The following is a 24,844-nucleotide window of genomic DNA, read 5'->3' on the forward strand; positions in this document are numbered from 1 at the left end:
TTGGAAATGATTTGAACAATAATATTTATCCCAGCTCAATTAATGTCTGACAGTGTACTTAGCATAGTTACAGTGTACCAGTATGTCCAATATCTTTCTCTTTTTTTTTTCAAAGGCTTATACAATACATAGTTCAAAGTAAAATATAAAAACATGTAAATAAGATTTCAAAATTAGCATCTCTTTTATGCTTTAGACTGGCTTAAAGAGAAATGAAACCTTGATAATGATGTAGACAGCATGAATGCAGCAGTATTACTGTAGTAGAACACATCTGCCAAGTTTGAGAAAAATATGACATTCCATTCAAAAGTTATGAATTTTTGAGGTTCATAACTTTTTGATGGATTTTCCTCAAAACTTTGCTGATGTGTTTTACTAGAATTGCTGCATTCACTCAGTCCACACACAAATATATAGGGTTTCATTCCCATTTAACTTATTTTATTGTCACTTTTCTGTGAAGTTATATGATAGAAAAGGTGAAAACTCTATCTCCCATGGCACTGAACCCTTTGTGTGATACAGAAACTGGATCCACCATCAGTTTGTGCAACAAAAAGAAAACAACACAAACATTGTGTGTCTATACATTTTGGTTTACACACCAAAGTTTGCGCGATCACATCTCATTATAATTCCAAGTATGAGCATCTTCTGCACAGCTTCTAATAGAAACAACAAAATGGGTAGATTTGTACAATGATATGTTCTATCATCCTGGCCTACACATGCTTGATTTTGACATACCAATGTTGTAATTGAAACTGTTGGCTAAAGGAATAAATGCCTGGAATGTAACCCAATGTCAATCAAGTCAACACACCTCGGCTCCCCACACTTGTCTAAGTTCTTGGGATTTTCTGTGTGTTCTACAGTACACTCACCATGTTTGACATTCTCTCTGGCACACAAGTATGTATTTACCATGAGGATTTACATATTTGAAGTATTAAGTGTCTTTTAATTCAAAACCTCCCTATAAAATCCGCAGACATCCCTTCTGACTGTAATACTTTGTTACGACCAAAAATCACTCTGAGAATGATCGCACAAAAGAAACAATCAACTGATGTTCAGGCGGTTTATTAACAGTGATATTGTGGGTACAGACTCGTAATCGGTTTTCACATCAGTACAATAATGATCACTAGAAACAAATATAAGTCAGTAATGGCATCACTTACTCACTAAATCACGAAATCCCTACAGTTTCCTGGTAGTGTCCAAATACGATGCTTGATGCACAAATGAATGATCCGTGATGCACCGATGAATGATTCCTTCGACGTAAATCCAGAGGCACAGGTTACAATAGTCCGCGTTATAAATCCAGGGTATATGTCCACAATAGATCCACCGTATAATGTTCCCAGCGAAATGTGCAGAATCCAACGACCACATCCAGTCGATGCGTTGAATGATGATTCACTTTATATTGTCCAGCTAGGAATCCAGCCCGTCACAGCTTTGCCGTAGCAATGTCCGTTGACATTAAAATATGGAGTCCAATGAAGGCACATTAATTCTCTGCAGGCAAAATGTCTCCCAGGCCAAGTATCTCCACAAACATAACAGGTCAGCAGGTAACACAGGACTGACTATAACAAGTCGCTTCAGAGCCAGAAGTGACGTAACTCTCAAAGCAGAGGTGTTGGGTACTCTGCCTACTGCAGAATTTCTCTAGCTTATATACTATCTATTCACCCCTTCTAGCACATTCTATAACTCTCTCCAACCTACTAGCCAGTCTAAGTTCCAGGAAACCTGGATGACTCACTGCCTAACTATGTACAAAACATCACTGCCAAGAATAACTACCAATCACATTGGGCTACAGGGACAGTGCCTCACTCAGCCAAATATGTTAGCACTTCCCAGAACTTTCTGGAATGGGTGAAATCCTTCTAGATTGAGTGAGCTATAATGTATTTCCTGCTACATGCATGTACTGTATAGCTACATTGTATACCACCTAGAAAATTCTCCACTTATCTGGTCAGCCTGTATGTACTATATAATCTATACCACATAGAATGTTCTCCATTAATCTGGTCAACCTGTGTACATACACATTAAAACAACCATGCATACAGTACATCATACATGTACATAACTACTAGTGTGTACATTTGTGACACCATCCCCCATGGGAAAAAGAAAGCCTTGCCGTAGCAAGGGTTTCTTTTACCTTCACAATTTCTCATTGTTATTTACAACAAATGTGAGGTAAAATCCAAGTCAAGCAACAAAAATTACATACTATCACATGCCTTTTGGATAGCTGTATTAATTCCATGTTCTCTTTTCATGGATACCATTTACAATGATATTGCTTGGATTCTCGGAGCTTATACAATCATATCAAACTGTTTTGCACACATTAATGGATATGCTAAACACATACACTGTAAATGATATATGCTGGTGAAAACTTTTCACCCTTAAATTCTACTTAGCTATCCACTACCTATGTCACACCAACTGACTTTCTGTCATAGCATTCTTTCAGCATATTGACATGACACATCCTCTGATCTTTGCATCTGTCTGGTGTGCTGATCACATAGTTCACATGATTGAGTTTCTTTTTGACACAGTATGGGCCACTGAACTTGGCTTTCAGTGGTTCACCTTGTATGGGTAGCAGTACCAGAACTTTGTCACCTGGGTTGAAAGTTCGGGCTTTGGCATTTTTGTCTGCCTTTCTCTTCATAGAGTCTTGTGACACTTTCAAGTGTTCCCTAGCTACCTCACAAGCCTTTGAAAGCCTTTCACGAAACTTTGACACATAGTCAAGTAGGTGGACCTCATCATCCTCAGTCATGAATTTCTCTTTGATGAGCTTCAGTGGGCCCCTAACTTCATGACCGTACACCAACTCAAATGGGCTGAAACCCGTCGACTCATTTGGGGAGTCCCTCGTTGCGAACAGTAGGAAAGGGATGCCCTTATCCCAATCCTCGGGATACTCCTCACAGAACGCCCTAATCATTGTCTTTAGGGTCTGGTGGTAGCGCTCCAACGCACCTTGGGACTGGGGATGATAAGCTGATGACTTCAGCTGCTTCACACCCAAGCGATACATCACCTCTTGAAATATGCCTGACATGAAATTTGACCCTTGGTCAGACTGCACTTCCTTGGGCAACCCATACCTAGTGAAAAACTGCACTAGAGCATCTACCACAGTCTTAGCAGTGATATTTCGCAATGGGATAGCCTCTGGAAACCGTGTAGACATATCCATGATTGTCAAGAGGTACTTATGACCCGACCTAGTCCTAGGCAAAGGTCCAACACAGTCAACTAGAACCCGACTGAATGGTTCTTCAAACGCAGGTATCGGAATCAATGGCGCCGGCTTCACCGAATGCTGTGGTTTACCAGCCACCTGACATGTGTGACAAGTCTTGCAAAACTCAGCCACATCCACATTCAACCCTGGCCAATAGAAATGCCTCATGATCCGATCCTTTGTCTTTCTGACGCCTAAATGGCCGCCAACAGGTAACTCGTGAGCAATCCTCAAGATCTCACCGCGGTAACTAGGAGGGACAACAACTTGACGGACCACCGTCCAATCCTCATCAGCTGGCCTATGGGGAGGTCTCCACTTCCTCATCAAAATGCCATCTTTGACATAATAGCACTCAGGGACCTTTTCAGCCTCAGCCTCAGAACACGCCGTCTGAGACAAGCCTTTCAACTCAGAGTCTGCCTGCTGTGCTTCAACCAAGGAAGACTTGCTAAACAGCCCATCACTGTTAGCCTCGGAGCCTAATACAGCAACCCCATCATTCAAATCCTTGAAAAAGGTTTCTGCCAACCAAACACCGGAATTCTCCTCCACATCAACAGAATCCGCATCATCTTGAACAGCTCTACGAGCCTGAGACCTAGTCACAACACAATCTGGGAAAATCCCAGGAAACTCCTCCTGCAACTGCTCAGTTTCAGCAACCACCACTGGTTTATCTGAAACAACTGGAGACGCAACCACCTTGTCCCCAGCCAAGTCATTCCCCAACAGGAAGTCAATGCCTGCCATAGGCAACTCAGGAACAACTCCAACAGTCACAGGACCAGAAACTAGGTCACACTTCAAATCCACTCTATACAGTGGCACTGACATATAACTGCCATCAACAGTCTGAATCAAGACTTTTGCATTCACTGCACTGTCTGGTGGAAAAGTCATACCACCATCCACCATCAACGACTGAGAGGCCCCCGTATCCCGCAGGATGACTACTGGCTTACCTGCCTCACCAGAAGTACATGGGGTCACCTCACCATCAAACAAAAAGCTACGATAGCTCTCATCCACCTGCTTCATCCTATCTTTGAATTTGGGAGACTGACTTTCAATGGCCTGTGTTTCACTGAACGGGACACTGTTTTCGGGTAGGACACTTTTTGACATGACAAATCCCAAGTCCTTCTTTGTTTTGTTTTGCAACTTCCAACACTGTGACTTTACATGCCCTGTCTTGTTACAGTGAAAACATTTGATGACATTTGCACTTGTACTGGACCCTTTGTCAGATTGAGGCTTTGGTGCCGATGAAGTTTCAGAACTCGTGCCTTTTTCAGAACCAACATTCTTTGGACTGCTCGACTGAATTTTGTCTCTCTTATTTCCAGAGAAATTCCTGAAAGGTGGTCTGTTGTCATTTCTGTGGGTCAGCTCATACTCATCAGCCATCAAGGCTGCTTTATGGAAACTTGTCACTTTGTGATCATCCAAATGTGACCTCACACTGAAAGCAACACTCTTTTTGAATTCTTCCAAGAGAACAACCTCACGTAGGTTATCAAAGTCCTGATCCACTTTCAGGGACCTGTACCACCTATCGAACATCATTTCTTTTTCACGAGCAAACTCAACATGTGTCTGGCCTGGTTTGCGGTACGAATTTCTGAACTTGTGTCTGTACGCCTCTGGCACCAACTCATAAGCATTCAACACTGCCTTCTTGACTGTAGCATAGTCACGTGATTGCTCTTTTGAGAGAGATGAGTACACATCGGCTGCTTTGCCGACAAACACACTTTGAAGGAGCATGGGCCAAAATTCCTGTGGCCAGTTCAAACTGTCAGCCACCTTCTCAAATGACACAAAATATGCATCGACTCTGTTTTCTTCAAACTTTGGCACCAATCGAATGTTCTTGGCCAAATCAAATTCAGGGGGAGCCCTTTCACGATTTCCAACAGTCTGTGCATGAGTCAATTCCATCTCACGTAATTTCACTTGTTGCTCCACTTCAAATTTCTTAATTTCCAGTTCCTTTTCTCTCAATTCCATTTCTCTAGCCCTTTGCTGTCTTTCTATTTCTCTTTCCTTCATTTCCATTTCTAATCTCATCTTCTCTTTCTCCATTTCCAATCTAGCAAGCTCAAGCCGCATTTGATCAGAAATTTGAGCTTGATTTGGAGTGTCAATTTCTTCTTTGAGCTCCATGTGACCAGCTACTAAGTCAAGAATCTCTGCCTTTCTTGCACCTTGTGGAACATCTACATTCAAATGCTGTGCAACAGCAGTCAAATCACATTTGCGTAACCTTTGCAAATCTTTGAGGGACAAATCTGTCCTCTGAACAAATGCCTGAACATCCATTATACTGATTGACATTGTTACAATGTATAACACACAATATACAATTGAACAATCAACTCAACTGGTATTTTGTCTGTACCAATATTCTGGATTCCGGAACGTTCCAAATTCTAAGTTTTGGCTTAAAATTCAATTCCCGGACAAGCCCCCAATTTTGTTACGACCAAAAATCACTCTGAGAATGATCGCACAAAAGAAACAATCAACTGATGTTCAGGCGGTTTATTAACAGTGATATTGTGGGTACAGACTCGTAATCGGTTTTCACATCAGTACAATAATGATCACTAGAAACAAATATAAGTCAGTAATGGCATCACTTACTCACTAAATCACGAAATCCCTACAGTTTCCTGGTAGTGTCCAAATACGATGCTTGATGCACAAATGAATGATCCGTGATGCACCGATGAATGATTCCTTCGACGTAAATCCAGAGGCACAGGTTACAATAGTCCGCGTTATAAATCCAGGGTATATGTCCACAATAGATCCACCGTATAATGTTCCCAGCGAAATGTGCAGAATCCAACGACCACATCCAGTCGATGCGTTGAATGATGATTCACTTTATATTGTCCAGCTAGGAATCCAGCCCGTCACAGCTTTGCCGTAGCAATGTCCGTTGACATTAAAATATGGAGTCCAATGAAGGCACATTAATTCTCTGCAGGCAAAATGTCTCCCAGGCCAAGTATCTCCACAAACATAACAGGTCAGCAGGTAACACAGGACTGACTATAACAAGTCGCTTCAGAGCCAGAAGTGACGTAACTCTCAAAGCAGAGGTGTTGGGTACTCTGCCTACTGCAGAATTTCTCTAGCTTATATACTATCTATTCACCCCTTCTAGCACATTCTATAACTCTCTCCAACCTACTAGCCAGTCTAAGTTCCAGGAAACCTGGATGACTCACTGCCTAACTATGTACAAAACATCACTGCCAAGAATAACTACCAATCACATTGGGCTACAGGGACAGTGCCTCACTCAGCCAAATATGTTAGCACTTCCCAGAACTTTCTGGAATGGGTGAAATCCTTCTAGATTGAGTGAGCTATAATGTATTTCCTGCTACATGCATGTACTGTATAGCTACATTGTATACCACCTAGAAAATTCTCCACTTATCTGGTCAGCCTGTATGTACTATATAATCTATACCACATAGAATGTTCTCCATTAATCTGGTCAACCTGTGTACATACACATTAAAACAACCATGCATACAGTACATCATACATGTACATAACTACTAGTGTGTACATTTGTGACAACTTCTCTCAATGAGAATTTGGTATTCAATTTCAGCTTTTGTGGGCGCATTCCTGAGGTATGCTGATGACTTTGCTCGTCAGACTTGCAATGCAAATCCCCTAAGAGCAGTAAACATGACAATGTAAACGCAGTCTTGAATAACGTGAAAGGCTCCGCAAACTGTTGCACTGTAACCTGTTTGTGGTTTGCCTTTACCTCTGCTTTCTTTCTCTTGCTTTGTGTCAGTTCTTCAATCTTAGTTTGAGCTCACCCATTGAAAAAAAAGAAGGGGGGGGGAGAAAAAAAATCAAGCAAGACTTGTAATCCAAGCACGTAAATCCTCAACAAGCATGGCAACCTTTTTTTATGTCTGGAAAGATGTTCAAGGAACCTAAAATACAGTTGTGGTCCGTGTTTTTCTTTCTTCAAAGTGTGTGAAGTTATTTTCACTTTTAAGCAGAATGAATTTTGCTTTGATTACCATGACAATGTACCCTGGGAAAATATGTTTATCACTGGGACACAATCAAAGTTCTTCCAATAAAGGGGGGCATTACATTTGGGTCACAAATTATAGGACAGTTCATATTACAAATCAAACAGCCTACAGAAATATCAATGCATAGAAGCAAAGATTCTCTATCTTTGTACCAATTTCTCGTCTTTTTTTGGCATTTTAATAATCATGTATTTCAGAAAGGTCATTCATTTCACTGCCAAGTTAGTCATTTAAACAAACTAGAATCCAGTTGCAATTAAGCAATTGGTGATATTTCAATATGCTATTGAATCTGAAGCATTTAAAATCAAAATCAGTAGAGGGTCTATAGGAGCCTATACTGATTCATGATATCTCTGTGACAGAAGTTTTCCATCGTTATGATTATTTACTTTTTTTGTTGCCATGACAATGTGCATTGTTTCTTTTTTTTATGACATCATTCGTGCATATATACTTTATATTGTATTTGAAAAAAAAAAACAACTGCCCTTATCAGACGAATGAAAGACAGATCGACAACTTGTAACACTTGGAATCATGTTCTCTTTTTCTTTTTTGATGATGGAAATAAAGAAACTATTGAAATGAATTGAATTGAACTGAAGCTGGATTAATGAGGATAGATTATATATTGACAGTGTTGGCCCACTGCATGAAATATCAAAGTTTACTTCTCCCTCAAGATTACCCACGAACTCCTCAGTTGATGAGAACTGAATTAATCACAACAGGTATAATAGTAATACAATCACAACAGATAAACCTCACATTGATCGAGATGGTCCAGTTCTACATAATATGCAAATCTCTCGTATTCAAAAAAATGCAAGGACAAAAATAGTCTTATTCTCTATACCTAAGGGGTTAGAAATACGTAGTATTCTACAGTTCTTTGTCTCCCTGGACTCTCTCTCACCACTCCCTCATTATACATCATCAAGGGAGGTAAATAGAATTTCAAGTGCAAGTTAATGTATTACTTAGTTCTGCCACTTACCTCGGAAAGAAAATGTTCTTTTCTTTTCGACGGAGTGAAACTGACATTTAGCCCTTGTCCTAAATTCTGTAATATTCATCGGCCTGACCGCCGGATCCTTGATAGGTACATCAATAGGCTTACTGATTGAATCGTCATTTCCTTCAACCGAGTGAAACATTCACTATTAGGAACATGTTAAGTTTGCTAGATCTTAGTGTGCAGTTCGTCGGACTAAGTAAAGGGAGTAACGGCAGTAACTACAACCGCCGAAAGTTTAATACACGCTGAGGAGCTTGACAGCAGGCAAACGATAGTCTGGTTACAATCGATATCAATTTGTTATCTTATCGCCATTCCAAATTTACAGTAAACTTACATTCGTTCAACGTTGACCAAGTCTTTGAAGGCTCTCCGTTCAATATGTACGATTTGGTTATCCATGAGCTGTCTGTTGAGAGAGATAGAAAAAGACGACGAGATCGAGATATCAAATACATGAAAGGTAATATTCACCGAACATTTTATAGTGATCGTATTACATGCATTTCGGTCTTTCATATCTTCTTGCAGACATTGTACAACGACTGCATAACAAAATAATATATTATATTATAGCGATTGATTGGAATCAAATTCCCCAAATCAATTGCAAAGAGTTTGCAATTGATTTCAAATCCATCTCATAAAAATTGATATCAACCGCAATTTACACAAATGCCTTACACAAAATGCATAAAACAATAAAATAATGAAAGTGACTGAAGGGCTGGGTTTAAGATAAAACATCAAAAGTTATCTAAAGGAAAATATCACTTACAATGTTCGAAGAGAATCCATTCCTTCAAAATCTTTTCTGCTTATTCTTGTGATGTTATTTCCATTGAGGTACCTGTGAACAAAGTAGAGATAAAACGTAGACAATTCAGGTTCTCTGCAATTTGATTTGCTAATTGAAGTGCCTATCAGATACTGTGACGCAATATTACAGCTAGATCAAAAAGTTATGATTCTCTTTCGCCTGAGTTCCTATCGAGGGTAGATAGCACCATCTTCTAAAATACTACCTGCCGTGTTCCGCCAGATAAAGGGACTTGTTAATCACCACCGAAAACAGAATGATATAAATATTGAGTCTGACGAAAACGCAATTTTGACTGAAAAATAAATAGATAATAATAACATTGATAACAACAATTATAATGATAATGATGATAGATAATAATGATGATAATAATGATAATAATAATGATAATAATGATAATAATAATAAAAATAATAATAAATGGGGAACATAATGGTCACGATATAGAATACTTGTCACTAATTTGCGTTGACTATTTTGTGTGGTTCGAAATATTGGTGATAGATATCGAATAATATACTTTATTGAAACTTACTGCGCTGTTCAACGCAATGATCTTTCGCTAAAATTTATAGTCATGATGTCATCCTTACTTCAAAATTGAGATTTAATGTCCCCTGGATGAGGGAGAATGAATAAAACACATTTTGCCATTATGCTGTATAGGTTTTGTTTTGTGAAATACGTGTTTTTTGTTGTGTGTATGTGTGTGTGTATGTGTGTGTGTTTTGTTTTGTTTTGGTTTTTGGTTTTTTTTTTTTAAGTTTGTCACTGCTTGTATACCGGTTGATGTACGGGTTGTGTCGTTCATATAGCGTAACGTGACTATGCGAATAGCACGAGAGAGTGCGAAATTGTGCGACTTTACACTTTGTTATTTGCCGCGAAACAGCGTGCAAGAAGACAAGTGCGGTTTCTTTTGTGTTTCGGGACTTTCTCAATGACTCTATTTTCCCCCTTTTTTATAGGCTGATCTCATCTTTTCTTTCTTGACTGGCAAGCGGGAAGGCTGAGATACGAAAGAAAATTAGGCTCATGGGCGATTCTTGGTGCGTCGGATGTTCACACTCTCGTGAAATGTATCACATCCTAACGACGTCGGCCCTTTTGGAGGTGGAGCAAGCAAACAGTTTGTGCAAACTACTTCCACGAAGTGGTCTCCAGTGTCCGGCAGGATAGCATACGAAAGCGCCTCTTGGTCCCGGTCATTATCTCACCCCTCACGTATACAACATCCAAACCATCTTGCTTTTCCTCACGCCCTCGCTTCGCACTATACCCCCCCCCCCCCCTCCCTGTCATCCATTCTGTCTTCCCATATTATACATTCATCCCATCTCGATTCCTTTTGGATGAAAGTTTTGAAGATCAAGGTATTTTTTTCCCCTCTCTCTCTCTTTCTCGCAGTAATTGGGACGACTTGAATTATTGAGAGTTTCGTCGCCCGGAGGAACGTGTTCCGGATTAGATTGGAGACGGAGTGGGTCAGCTGATTCGTGATAGTGTTTCAGAAAGATGATAATGCCACCTATAGGACCTACAGACGTGGACTCTTATAATATGACATGTATTGTTCATAAGAATATGTGCCCGTATCACTCTCTCCTGCTTATAATAATATATGGCGTACACTGACAAGCCATTTTTATTTGTCTTATACATGCATCTTCTTTGGCGGAAAGCCTGTCACCTCCATTTCCAGTCTTACGAATCTATCTCCCTGATATTAGGTACAGAAACATCTTTACTCGAAGGAAGAATGGAAAGAAATGTGGGTTAGGTCTCAGAACAGGTTCAAAGTAACTTAAAATCAGGGCCAAAACAAAACATTCGTTTCTCAGCTACGTCGGAAGGCATAATCTATAGTGACCTCGCAGGAGAAATACGAAACTTTGTTTTGAAATACTGATGAGGTAATTCCTTATTCATGAGACCTGGACCAGGCTAAGCAGGGAGAGTAGGCCTACCTGATTTCTTACGGATACATTTTAGTACACATTATTTACTGACGTAGGTATTCAAAGTCGACGTAAATGATGTCAATGCTAAACGAAGTAGTGGTTGTTGTTTGTTTTTTTGTAAAAATAAAAGAAATGCAATTGTACTTCCCTTATATATAATGTTTAAATTGTTTACGCCATTTCATTTCATATTGAGGATTAGAAATAAAACGGAACTATTGAAGAAACGGATGAATAAATCGATGCATATTAATTTTGTCAGAATAATGATTGCCGTATTAATGAATAAATAAATGAATAGCGGTTGGTGATGAATGAGTGAACGAATAATAAAGCATGAATAACTCATGAATGAAGATAACTATACACAGCCCAGTCGCTGTACATAGCGTAACAGCGTCTGGTCGGGCTAGAATGAAGAGCGACAGCAGGGACGATGACTGGACGAAGTCTTCTCTACTTGTTTCTTTGTAAATTCTTTTTACTTAAAATATGGAACGATGGTTGATCATGCAAAGGCTCTCCATAAGCAAGCAGCTGTATATTCACTGTTGGATAAATGAATGAATGAATGAATGAATGAGTGAGTGAGTGAATTAATCGATCAATATTAGTTGTAGGAAATAATGTATAATTGCATCATGACTATAATGATGACTAGAGAAAATACACAAGTCCGTATAAATTGATGGATATCAGAATACATGTATGTAGTATAGATTGATGAATTCAAGAATGAACGAATGAATAAAATGTGAATTGCCATAACGGCACTGATGACCTCGTGGACCCTTTGTTGTTTTGTTTGCCTCAATGGTAAAGTAACGTATGCGAACTATTGATCAAGTTACGTGTCTCAGTGAGTAGCTATAAAGGTGATTCGAGACTTGGCAATCAGAAGTTTCTTTCAGTTGGTGTTACTGGTAATTTCGCGGATCCGTGAATTCTTAGTATATACCATTGTCCGTTCGGGACCGCTTAGAAGGGGGGGGGGGGGTGAGAGTTGTAGAAAAGAAATGAAAAGAAATCGGCTCTCTAATAACGTTCCAATTCTCGTCAAAGTAAACAGCTATTGATTGATGTCCCCCACACATCGACAAGTCGCCCCTATCTCACTTTCACCGAGGTGTCAACGCCGGTCTATTTCGCTGTCAGATACAAGGGCTTCCTCAGTCACCCGATCGCCTGTACATATACGACTATATGCCGGTCATGGGTAATCGAAAGACGTGATGTAAGTTGAAAGTACGGCGTTTTAGACCTCGATCTCCTCGGCAAAATCCGTTGGTGTGACTTCAAATATTTCTTCTCCTTCATGCATGCCCCTCTATTTCAGAATGATAAATGCCCGTTGTACTCGATGAAGATGTTTCTGACTTGCAGCATGTAAAATTTCCCATGGACATTGCAGGTTTATAGCGTTTATTTTGAAATGAAACCTTACAACAGAATAAGTGATCTAAAAATAGACACATCAAAGGCAATATACACTTATAAGAATGAAATGGTACATAAGCATTTCAAATGTTGTCACTCCTCCAACATTTTGTCAAATGTTAAATTCAACACTTAAAATGTTGGGTTTACCATTTCATTACACTTCTTTAGTTTAAAAGTAAGATGGTATATGTGAGTCCAACATTTTAATTGTTAAATTCAACATTATTCAACAGAATAAATCATTAAAAAATAGAAACAGCAAGAGCAATTAATATACACTCTTAATATTGAAGTGGTAAATCAACATTTTAAATGTTGTAACTCTTCCAGCATTTTGGTGGATCTACCATTTCATTATACACGTGAAATTAGTTTAAAAGTAATATATCCAACATTCTAATCGTTAAATTTAACATTTGACAAAAGGTTGGAAGAGTGACATTTAAAATGTTGATTTATCATTTCATTTTTGAGAGTTTATGTGTGTGTCTGTGTGTATGTGTCTGTGTATATGTGTTGCGTATGTCTGTATGTTGACAGTAATTTTCCCTTTAAGGTATATCATCTATAATTGGTACACTACGCAGGCATGTTTTCTATATACATTCAGTACATGGGACATTAATTCCCAGGCAAATTGCCTCATCTGCTCTCATTATCAGAGACCCCGATGTTCTGGCAAAATATGTTCTACATTACCCTTTCATCTCCTCTGTCATTTCAAGGTCATTTCACACTCGCGGTTTGGTACATTAGTCATGATAATGAGGCATTGATTTTGCTGATAATGGTGAAGCATTATCCTCATGACAATATTAACGTATCTTGCAGGTTGATACTAAAAACACCATACATCTTTAATTGGCATTCGACTTCCAAATTTTAAACTGATGACAGACAAAAATACACTACTTTTAAGTCTCTTTGAAAATCAAAACCCATGCATGGACTGTTTTATACACTTTCACGTTTTAAGCGTCATGTGTATGATAGCAGCTTTCATTGCTAATGATAGTCCATGAAAATCGGATGAAACATACAAGATGCTTCGAAATCGTCATCTTTTTTAACTCCAGGGTCAAAAATCATTTCAATCGTGGTTTGACGACGCTTCGTCTTTTCTATTCCCTCCCCCTTCTTTCACTCCCGCTCTCTCTCTCTCTCTTTCTTTCTCTCTCTTGTCGTATGGAATATTTCTCGAAGATAATCTCGAAAAATGATAGATAAATATTGTCTTTGAATGAATACGAATTAACATAAATTATAGTCATTAGAAATATATTGAAATACATGTATAGTGTATATAGCACTGACAAGTACAACAGATTTGTATAGTACTTTTAATTTATGGTCCCTGAAAGTATACTCATATCATTTATATCAAAGGGAAATTAAGCCAGGCCATTCGTGACTCCACCCCAGCCCCCCCCCCCCCCCCCCAATGCACTTGCACCCCCTATATTTTGTGCAAATCTTTGAGAATAGCTTTCTAGTCGTTTTGTCAGGAAAGGAGCTGTCATCTCGTCAAATATCATTACGTATGTTTATTGTTGTGGCCTCTGCAACGTCGTGCTGCATGTCATGAAAGTGAAAATGCAACAATTTACTGTATTTTGTATCTAAATGATTCATCAAATTTGTTTGAACACTTGATTTTCCTAAGAAAATCTTATATTTTTATTTGTACATTGCACTCTTGAAAAAAAAAGTTACATAAGTAAGCGGAAATTAAAATTAAGACTGGAACTTCAATGTTATATTGTTAACTCATGCTTTTTTGTGTATGTGTGTGTGTTTTTTTTTTACTTTTGTTTGTTTTTGTGTTCTTTTTACAAAGCAACAAAACTAAATACAGTATCACTTTCTCATGAACTGAAAATAACTTTCTTATTGGTTTGCCGCGTAGTTCGCAAGCAAGTAATATGGAAACAATATATTGTTTATTATGTCGATCACTATAATTATCTATATGTCTCCGCTTTAAACAAGAGTTTTCCTTGTTACAGCTTCTATACGATAATTTGATAGGATACAAAATATTGTTTAATAATTTCAAAAGGGCCATGATCGCATCATCTACACCGACAATAACATTGTGACTTTGGCTTGTAGCTCTGTTATGCGAAACACATTTCCTGAAACTTGACGCATATAGAAAACACTTCTCTGCTCGGTTCTATCGACTAAATTCTGTCCATGAAAGTCATTCGGGATAGGGAGTGGAGTTTTTCTTTAAGTGGGTGTGTACAGTTCTGGTTGAGGTGAGGATTTAGCGCTTAACGTTTTGCGAGATATTCAGAAACCACTCTATGAGATGTCAAAGAGCATGCAATTCTAAGGGGCATCAAAAGTTTATTTTGATGAAAATCGGTTTTGAAATGGCTGAGATATCCAAAAGCAAGGTGAAACAAAGAGATCCTAATAAAAGGCGTGGCCTGTCGCCTTTTATTGTTATCATTTTTTTTTTTAGATATCTCAGCCATTTGAAAACCAATTTTCATCAAATAAACGTTGAATTCTTCTTAAAATTACATGCTCTTTCATATTTCATAAAAGGTTTCTCATTATCTCACTTAGGAATGTTCAAAATATGAATCCCCATCTCAACCAGTACTTTACAGTCCCTTTAAATTCCCTGATGGACAGAAATATCTCGCAGACTGAATGAAAAGAACGCATCAGTGCAGGCTGGCTCGCCGCAAATAAGCTTATTGGAAAAACCGCACGAGACTGATACTCTTCTAAATGGTTTCCGCTTTCCCAATTTTTTTGGGTGTCATTTTCGCTGGACGACGAGATTAGAAGTTTGAAACAATAAAGCATAAGTAATCGCTCGATATCGTGATCACCCTTGACTGCGGTCATGTGTGAAAGTCATGAGTTTCCATGGCAACGGAAGAGGCTGCCTTCCTGGTTTCCTCCGTGATGCTCAAACCACGTTTGTTTTTGCGCTGATTAGTTCCCGGGCGTCAACGCGGTATTCTCGTTATAATAGGAGCCATAAACTTCATCACAGATTCACTGGGTAAATCCGTTTCATTTTGGAAGAAAAAAAACGTGGTTTTTATACCATCATGTCGCTTCGAATGCAAAGCACGCAATAGCTTCCCGCCGCCAACCGTTCTTGAACACTACAATATATACCTTAAACCGAAAAATCACATTGATGACTATATCATGTGACTTCCAACAAGATAATAGCTTCACCAGATGCATATTCATAATTAAAGCATAATACGCATAATTTGATGTGTAGTTTGAATGATACATTAATATAACTCACGAGGCTAAAATCTTAAAGGTAAAATGTGCTTATACAAGAACACGCGTAACTGACATGCGACTACACAATGCCCATCGTAAAATAGCCCATATTGAAGTGACATAACACAACAGACGTAATGTAGTAAAAATACAATAATTTCATGCTTTTGATATCATTAAGAAAATTATGAAGTCACGATGTAACTGCATAATATAAACGGTAAATCTCTGGACTTCTAAATGCAACTTAAAAACTTAGAAAAAAAAACATAATTTGATTGTTTGAAGTGAGTGACTAAACTAAGAGATTAGATATTCTATCTGGCACTAGCTACTTTTCGATTCGCCAATAGCTTTTCACTTTCTGATTACATTCTGCGGGCATCGAAGGGGAATGCAAATGAGGGTATTGCCCTTGAAACATCGAGTAATTAAATTAACCTGCCAATATCATACCCATATCTGAGCGTGTCAGTATAATAACCAGGCCACTCCACGCATCGTAGCCCAAGTGAGATGAGTCGCCATGGTAACGCAGTGGGATGATGATGATGTTCTCCTGATTACGCAATCCCTGCCAGTTCTCCTTTTCATTAGTAGCGGGCGGGGTTTGCCATTAATTCGGAACGAGTGTTTGGGAAGAAGAATCTGCCGGGCTTGAAATGAATGAATGAACCGCCTTTAGCAACAAACCCATCTCCCCCCACAAAGTAAAGTAGATATCCAATACTATTGGTTATCAGAGTGACACGCAACTTTTCATGTAAAAGAAAACAATACAAAACAAAACAAAATGAAACAACAAGTCCTTACGTTTCGTTTGATGTGAGGAATCCGAAATTCCTGTGAAATATCATTTGAAATATAATTTCTACTCTCTTTCGCCTTAATAGGAGATCTACATCTGTTACATAGTCACTTCTACAGTGTAATTCCCAATTATCCGAATACATTATTCTGGAGACATTCACATTCGCCGCCAGTCTAGCTTAATTTCAGCATGAGTGGAAGACCTGCCTTCTCTAACAGGTGAGACGAGGTCAAGTAGGGCCTACGTGATGCAACGATTGTTTCGCATGAAATAACGTCACAATGTCGATTGATCACATCAAGTAACACATTTCTGTGCTGGTATGATATGCTGTATAGCTTTGTACTATAGTACTATTCATTTGTATGTATCGTATCATGATGGCAGATTTTTTTTTTAAAGAGACTTTGATTTTTAGCCCTATTTTGGTAATTTTCGTCAATATTGTTCATTTCGGTTGAGAAATCAACATCATCTAAACTGCCAAATCTATAGCTGATCTTTACATTGGCAACACATTCTAAAAGATTACATTAAATACTTTCCTTCAAATTGGCATTTTTTTAGGGGGTGGTGCAGATTTAATGATCTAAACAGTTCAAACTCTTCACCTGTTAGGAATACGCAGTGAAATTCAGAGCTGCCAATTTGATAATGAAAAGATGGTGACTTCTTCGGCACAATTACCTCGATGGGTTAAGGAGTTAGGAAAGCTATAGTTGTTAGGGTTTCTAAACAAGATGGTGTCTATGCCATATCCAAAGAGAATCTAGTTAAAATAGAATCTCTTTGGCCACATCCCATCTCCAAGTTGTCCCGAATGAGGACGTTTATCCGAGTACTCCACACGTGCTTTGTTACTCTGCCCGTAATTTTCAATGGTGCCACATGTATTATTGATGTAACTTGGGTCACTTTGATAGAACTCATTTGCCACAATGCTATCATTTTGTGGATTTAAAGGGACCACACAACCCACACGGGAATGTGCAGACTTTAAGGACGCTTATCACTGTATACAATTTTGCCTACACTATTATAGTGCAGCACCAGATTTCTTGATGATGGGGGTCTGGTAATTGACAATATAAGAAAGAAGCATTAGACATGCACACCGCGCAACCTCGTCTGCTCAGAAATCACGTTTTGTTCCAATGCTCCGGGGAATGTCAGCATCCAACGTGTGACAACTTATTACGCCAAGGGTTCTCAGTGTGACGAAAATTTGCTTCAGAGGGATTACCGCTGATTGACCACGTGATAATTACGACTGCGACTTTTACCCATTGTCGCAAGAAAAAAAGAAAACCTAAGAAAAAGATTTTTTTTACATTTAGTAGCGCAACAAGGGAAAAATAGGCTTGCAGTATTTTTGACAAAGGCTCTGTTCTGCTGTTGAATGCGTGGTTTAAACTCTGTTTTTCTTTCTTTCTCTTCCCCTTTGTCGGAGACCTTCAGCGGTGCGTTATACTCTGCGATATATTTCTCAGCCACGGCTGTCCCATGCCTCTTTCATAATTTACTTTCGACAAGTTCGTATTTGCAGAGTCCTTGAGACTTTTCTATATTCCTTGCTGCAAAGTTGTAATCTTTCTTTCGTCCCTTTTGTTCGCGAAAATCCATCGCGACGATATTGGATTCTGATCGCAGAAAATAAATACAATCTTTTGTGTCGCTAAGCACGCACCCCACCCTCTTTTCACTCCAATTGGGAGTGTTTGGTAACACGTACATGTATTACGTGTTTCAGTCGCCACGTTCTTCAAGGAGTATTGTATTTACGGTAGGTCCTTCTACATTTGAAATAATAATAATAATAATATACATGTCTTTATATACGTCTACCAAGCAATCAAGATTCACAGGAATTCCTTACGAAATAAATCATCTTCTATTTATCGAATATCGCTCATGATTAGGGCAACGTCGAAATAAATTTGTAAATATCTAATATTTCATCGGAAAGTTCAGTAATCAGAATAAATAAGAATGAAATGGGAGAGTCAAGAATTACGTGCGGTGACGTAGGATTAAAGGGATAGTACAGTATTGGTGAAAATGAGAATTGGGCTTTTAACTTTTTGCGAGATACCAAGAAAACACTTATGAAATAGTACAGAGCATACCATTTTAAGAGGAATTCAAAGTTTATTTGATGAAAATCGGGTTTGGAATGACTGAAACATCCAAAAACAAAGTAAAACAAAGCGATCGTAATAAAGTGTGGGTCCCACACTTATAAGAATCGCTCTGTTTTGGATATCTCAGCCATTTCAAAACCAATTTTCATCAAATAACGTTGAATTCCCCATCGCAAATTACATGCTCTTTCATATTTTATAAGAGGTAACTCATTATCTCACAAAAAAAAGTTAGAAACCTGAAATTAGGTCTCAACTAAAACTATACGATCCCTTTAAAAAAAAAGTGGCATCTGGAGTTTGAAAGTTATGTTCCAGCATGCATGTTCAAGAAGACCAAATATCAAAATCTCGTCAACATCGCAGAAGACTCCAAAGGGCATGAAAAAGGAGGTAAGTGGGGCTATATGAAAGGGGTAAACACATTCCGATCATAAGTGCACGTCATCGTCCACATACTGAATACAGAAGGGCACTGTTTACCTTACGCATCAATGACTGAACTCAAATGAGACGCACAATCCATAGATACAAAGCCAACTTAAAAAAAAAAATACATCAACTTTTCCAATGTACGGGTCTTTTTTATGACTTTTCCATATATATTTGAGTATTGCAGTGATATTCATAATTTATGAAGTAGATGATATCAATGTTGATGATATTGAATGAGTATGATGAAGATATATTGTAATGCGCAAATTTCATTTCCACTTCAGTAAGATGCTATTATACTCTGAGTAGCAGCGGGAAAAAATGTCTACATACACACACACAGCTCGAGAAGAACAAAAAGACGCGGGCAGAGCAGAGAGGACATGAATCTTGTGCAGATTGACTAAGTATGCCTCGAGGCAGATTTTCATAGATCCAGCTGATGAAATATTTCGAATTTGTCGGGGATTTTGTCGGGGACGTTCATTTTAAAGCGCAGCATTCATATCATACGCATCAAATTTATGGCACAGACCGCGTAATTAAGAAAAAAAAAAAGAGAAACAGACTTCTTCAAAATTATATATTTGACAATGAGAAATCAAATTCTGTCTTGGTTATTGTTGTTGTATGGTGCTGATTATAACCTAATGGTAGCCAAAGAAAGGGCTATTTTGTGAGATATAAATATTGTGAGATAACAGTGCCAATTTGAGACATTGGTCCTGAAAAAAAAAATAAAGCTATTTTACACTCCCTTTCATGGATCCAGCTTTAGGGAGCCATTATCTGCTCATAATTACCTTATGAAGGAGACACACGAACTTACAGAGACAATTTATGTCTCCATTAATAACGTTTTCCACTAAATTTATATCACGTCCCATTCAATCTTGCATGCTTTACTACTGGCAGTATCTACACAATGTCTCCCTAAAGATAGATCCAAAATTATATATATATATATATATATATATATATATATATATATATTCCATATTACACTAAACTCGTTTCTTCATATCTCTGTATAAGGAAAGGGAATATGTTGGTGGATTGAGGGAGAGTAAAACATTTTTAAGTGGTGCTCGCTGGATACCGCAGCGAAAAGACAACCGCTGCTACAATAATGGACCACCGAGCACTTACGGGGAAACGTGGCTTCAGTATACGGATTATTATCTCTCTGATGAGAAGCGATAGCTATCTTCTATACTCACAATCTTTCTGTGTTTAGCGGTATTCCTCGTGGCACCTCGTGCAGCCCTCTCTCTCGACAATCCACTGTATTTCCATAGCAACTACACAGTCTTGGACACCTCACTTCCGTCGTCGCGGAACCAAGCGCACAGAGCGCAAGAAGCACAGCGCCAACCACAGCTAACGACATCGTGAAAGTAAAATGCTGGATAAGTCTCGCGAAAGAAAATATTCACAAGTATAAAATCCAAGAGAAAAATCTCGACCGAGCTAGGTAAAGAGCGCGGGCGAGTTGTAGTTTATCCTTTCCGCGGTATAGCGCGAAATAAGAGAATGGCGAGATTAAAACGTTCTCATCATTCAGCGTATTTGTTTGGGCAACTGTGGTTGTTGTTTGTTTTCTTCTTTATCTTACTGGGTTTTTCCTCCCTTTTCTCTGAATAATAGTATGCGTTATCGATGAGGGGACAATGTAAAACAGGTTGTCACATTGTCCGGGTATGGATGAATGGTGCCCAAAGATTACATGAATCCACTTTATCCGATTCTGGTTGCGGAAGCGGGAATATTTTCTGGAGCCGCTCTGGATCTGGCGAACCTCACCACACCACGACGTTAATCCGGATGGGTGTCTCCCAGACGGCGACTCCCAGCGATCTACACCGCGACCACACACCCTCTGCCTTTGAACGACTTCGAACTTCTATAAAAAGCAGAGGTGGTTTTCTTTTCAGGTATCCTTGCAAAGACGACGGTTTGTTCCACTCACACTTCACCCAAGAAATCACCAAGAAATTAATAATCCATCTCAAGAAAAGGCAAAGATTTGTTGATTGTATTATTCCAACAGCCACCTTCAATATGCATTCCACCAGTTAATGATATCTCCAATTTTCATACGTAAGTGCTCCACGATGTTCTCGAAAAATACATCAATAATTTTCTCAGAGGAGACGCTGTAAAAGTTGAGGAGGGAAATATATACGCACAAATCTCATTTAGCAGCACTTGTCAGGATTCCCCGTTGTGGTTGCCGCGTAAATCCTCAGTCTTCTCCTTGTCTCTAATCGCCAGCAGAGCCGACCTGACTGGTCTCCCCCTATTCAAAAAGGCGGCGAGTCCAGAAGGAACGCTACCGCTGCCGCCGCTGCGTCGGAGGAGCTTGATGTCTCGGGACCGATAGATCCTAGGGCTTCACCGTAGGACACTAATGTCGGGTGTAAAACTGTCCGGAGCGAGCGCTGGTAGTGTGTGCTCGCTAACGTTCACTCTTGGAAGTGAGCCTCACACAGTGAGTGCACTCCGATCACCTCTGATTCTCACAGAGCGCTGCAGAGGGGAGAGAGAGAGAATGGGAGATGTTTATGTACAAATAGGAAGGGGAGTTCTGACACTGCTGCCGATCAAGAGCACGCTCCATGACTGTTGCAAGGCAATAAAAATCGTCATAGAACCAATATTTTTTTCTGTCTCTGTCCTCGAACTCAAGTCCTTGAAAAGGACAAAATAAATAAATATTTGGACTCGTTAGACAATCCGTCAATATGCCTCCTATTCAATCCATTATATTGCCATCTATCACTTTAGAAATCAGTAAAGACATGAAAAGAAAGCCATGGCTTTTTGTTTCGCTCTATATTCGTCGGTAAACCTTCGAAGCTCTCGAAGATTGAAAAACAAAATATTCTTGACCTGTAAACAGGTAACCGAATCGAAATGTACCTATGACGAAAGACGTCATTAGCACTAATGATTTGGGAATACTTTCGAGGAAAGGTAAAAGTCAATGATTGAATCGATCCGTTGAGCTGATGAGCAACAATCTCGATTGTAAATGTTATCATTCGTTCCGCAGTCAGTGGGCTTAATGTTGAAATGTACCACCATCCTGCAGATAACGATAAGGACGTTTTTGTTGTCATTGTTATAGAAGAATCTCATACACATGTAGTCTACTTTGTCAGACTTAGATGCCTTGGTGTCGCAAAACATGTGCACTAATCATGCAAGAATGCAACGGCTGTAACATTTATCATAGAGAAACAGTCCATGCTGCCTTTCTTTTTATACTATAGAGGAAAATCGTCTGTGTCTGAACGAGTAAGCCTAGTCCATATCATGATATCGAAGTCATTGATACTCAAACTGTGGTCCGTAAAACCAAGGAAAACCAGTGAGCCTCAACGAGCGAAATCGATACCAGGTATCGATCTTGGCCGGCGAAGGCGGGCTCAAAGCGCTGGTAATTAGGGAAAGAAACAAACCACCTTTCTCCTCGGCTTATAGCTCACTTAACAAAGCCCACTTTGCTCAGTTTGCTAACCTGTGAGTGTTTCTCAAACACACAACCTGACCCATGCTCGCTTATAGCACGTTATGAATGGAGTAAATTTAGTTAGAATGGACCAAAACGTATATCATAAAGTAAGATTTCACGCCTGTTTCTGAAGATCGTGTTTTTCCAACCGTCTGCTGGTCCTCAGGGGGAAAAGACAACGTAATGACCAAAAGATTTCGTATAGTACTTTGAACTTGATTGCCAGTCAAAAATAAAATGCAAGGGATCGGACCTATGCATGAGCCATAAAATGGTTACTGACTGAGTGAAAAAAAAAATCGCGTCCGTTTACTTCTTATATGATCATATCTTTCCCTCTATTTCTGTACCATTTCTTTCCGAACACGATTACTCATCTGGACATCGTAAGAAGATATCATCTTGCACAAATACATTCATCCACTTCTGATCAGCACACTCATATGCATTTGTGGGAAGAATGCATTCGTTGATTCAGTGGTTGTAATCTGAGATGGGTTGAAAAGACTTTTCCTATGACTTAATAGTTTATGTAGTCGTATTTCTAATGTTTGTATCCTTTGTAAGAATTCTATCTGGTACTCAACCTGAAGAAATAACTCAAGAAATATCACTGGATGAAAATAAAGCCGAGTTCCAACTTAGCGTTATAGTAGTTCCCCTTAACCTTTGAATGACAACTGTTCCGAATTCCGTTGATGTACCGATCTTAATATTTTGCAGTCCGGTCCCTGGCTATGACAGGGTTAAAGTTGGGCGGCTGCAAACATAGAACTTCAAAGTAACCACATCACCTTCAAGAATTTGATTGCAGATCCTCTAAAAGTCGAGATCTGCGTGAATCATTGAATGACAGTCGAGTTGGTTTACTTCCCTTAAGGAGTTTTAGTTTTCTGCCTCTTCGCTTCGCTTTGATACCTTCTTGATCAAACAAAACCGCTCGAATCTGTAGATAAACTCTTTTTGATAGCACAGCAAAGGGGAAAGAGATGCTTGGGGTGTGAACAAACGACTTTGTCCACGTCCCTCGGTATAAATCGGGACGGTCCGAACCACAAAGCCACCACAACGAATTTGATACATTTTGTAATACCACGAGCTTACATCAGGTTAGAATGTATAGAAAGCTGCAAGGCACATAATGTGGTACTGTTCAATGAATGATAATACATGTAATCATAATCCTCCTATAGGAAGACAAAAAACAAGGAGGTTGACTTGATGTACGTATAATGTATTTTTTTCGAATGTATCATATTCAGTTTTGGTGCAATAAATGACATGTTGTACTAAGCAAACATATATTATCTCGATCGACATATAGATTTTCAAAAGTGGAAAAAATGCATTGAACCACATAAATCGAATCTGATTCGCCAGCCAAGACTCGCATATATTATGTACATATTATTGCGTGTGTGTTGTGTGTGTATATGATAAATCACTCATAACCACATGAAATCCCGATTTGTGATGTCATATTCAAAATAGTCAAAATGCATTTTCTTTCTATATTTACAAATTTATACAAACATTCACTTACATCATTCGTCGAAGATTGTGATATTTCAACTGATTAATCGTAAGAATATGAAACCTGAAAATGTGTCATAATATAATAAAACAACATTTTCGAATTCGAAGGATAAATTAATCTAAGCGAGTCTAGTAACACTGGTCGATTGTCCATAGTGACATTGACTCTTGTTAGACCATCTCACGATCAATATTTTAACGTCACAACTGCATCATGACATAAAAAGTTAACATTGAGTAAGAGCTGCGAATCTCTCATCAAGAAAATATCCAAAATATCAAAAAAATTGAAGATGAATTGATATCTTTGGAGCATAGTTCATCTTTAGTTTCTACCAGTTGTTATTGTGATCAAATATAAATTTCCTTTCATTTATTTTCATTTATTTTCATTTTCAATAAAGAGTATCAGTATACAAAACATAGCATGAAAAAGAGGACGAAAAGGGGAACATAGTATCATGACCATTTTTGACGACCAATAATTATTACATAATCTTGCTGTAGTCCTCTGG

The 24,844-nt window shown here is 38.7% G+C and overlaps 1 protein-coding gene across 1 annotated transcript in view; it reads right to left on the reverse strand.

Moving 5' to 3' along the window:
• LOC139735284 (slit homolog 2 protein-like) overlaps nt 1-21,718 on the reverse strand; it is a 165,147-nt gene extending 143,429 nt beyond the window's left edge. The window contains exons 1-3 of the mRNA XM_071646040.1: nt 20,497-21,718; nt 9,180-9,251; nt 8,739-8,810 (exon numbers count right to left, since the gene is read on the reverse strand). Coding sequence (XP_071502141.1) covers nt 8,739-8,810; nt 9,180-9,251; nt 20,497-20,666 — 314 coding nt within the window. The 5' untranslated portion in view covers nt 20,667-21,718. The remainder of the gene's footprint in view (nt 1-8,738; nt 8,811-9,179; nt 9,252-20,496) is intronic.
• Between the last annotated feature and the right edge of the window lie 3,126 nt (nt 21,719-24,844).

This window comes from Diadema antillarum, unplaced genomic scaffold (assembly GCF_040938485.1).
Source record: "Diadema antillarum isolate AM-2024a unplaced genomic scaffold, OU_Dant_1.0 seq00000569_RagTag, whole genome shotgun sequence".
NCBI lineage: Eukaryota > Metazoa > Echinodermata > Echinoidea > Diadematoida > Diadematidae > Diadema > Diadema antillarum.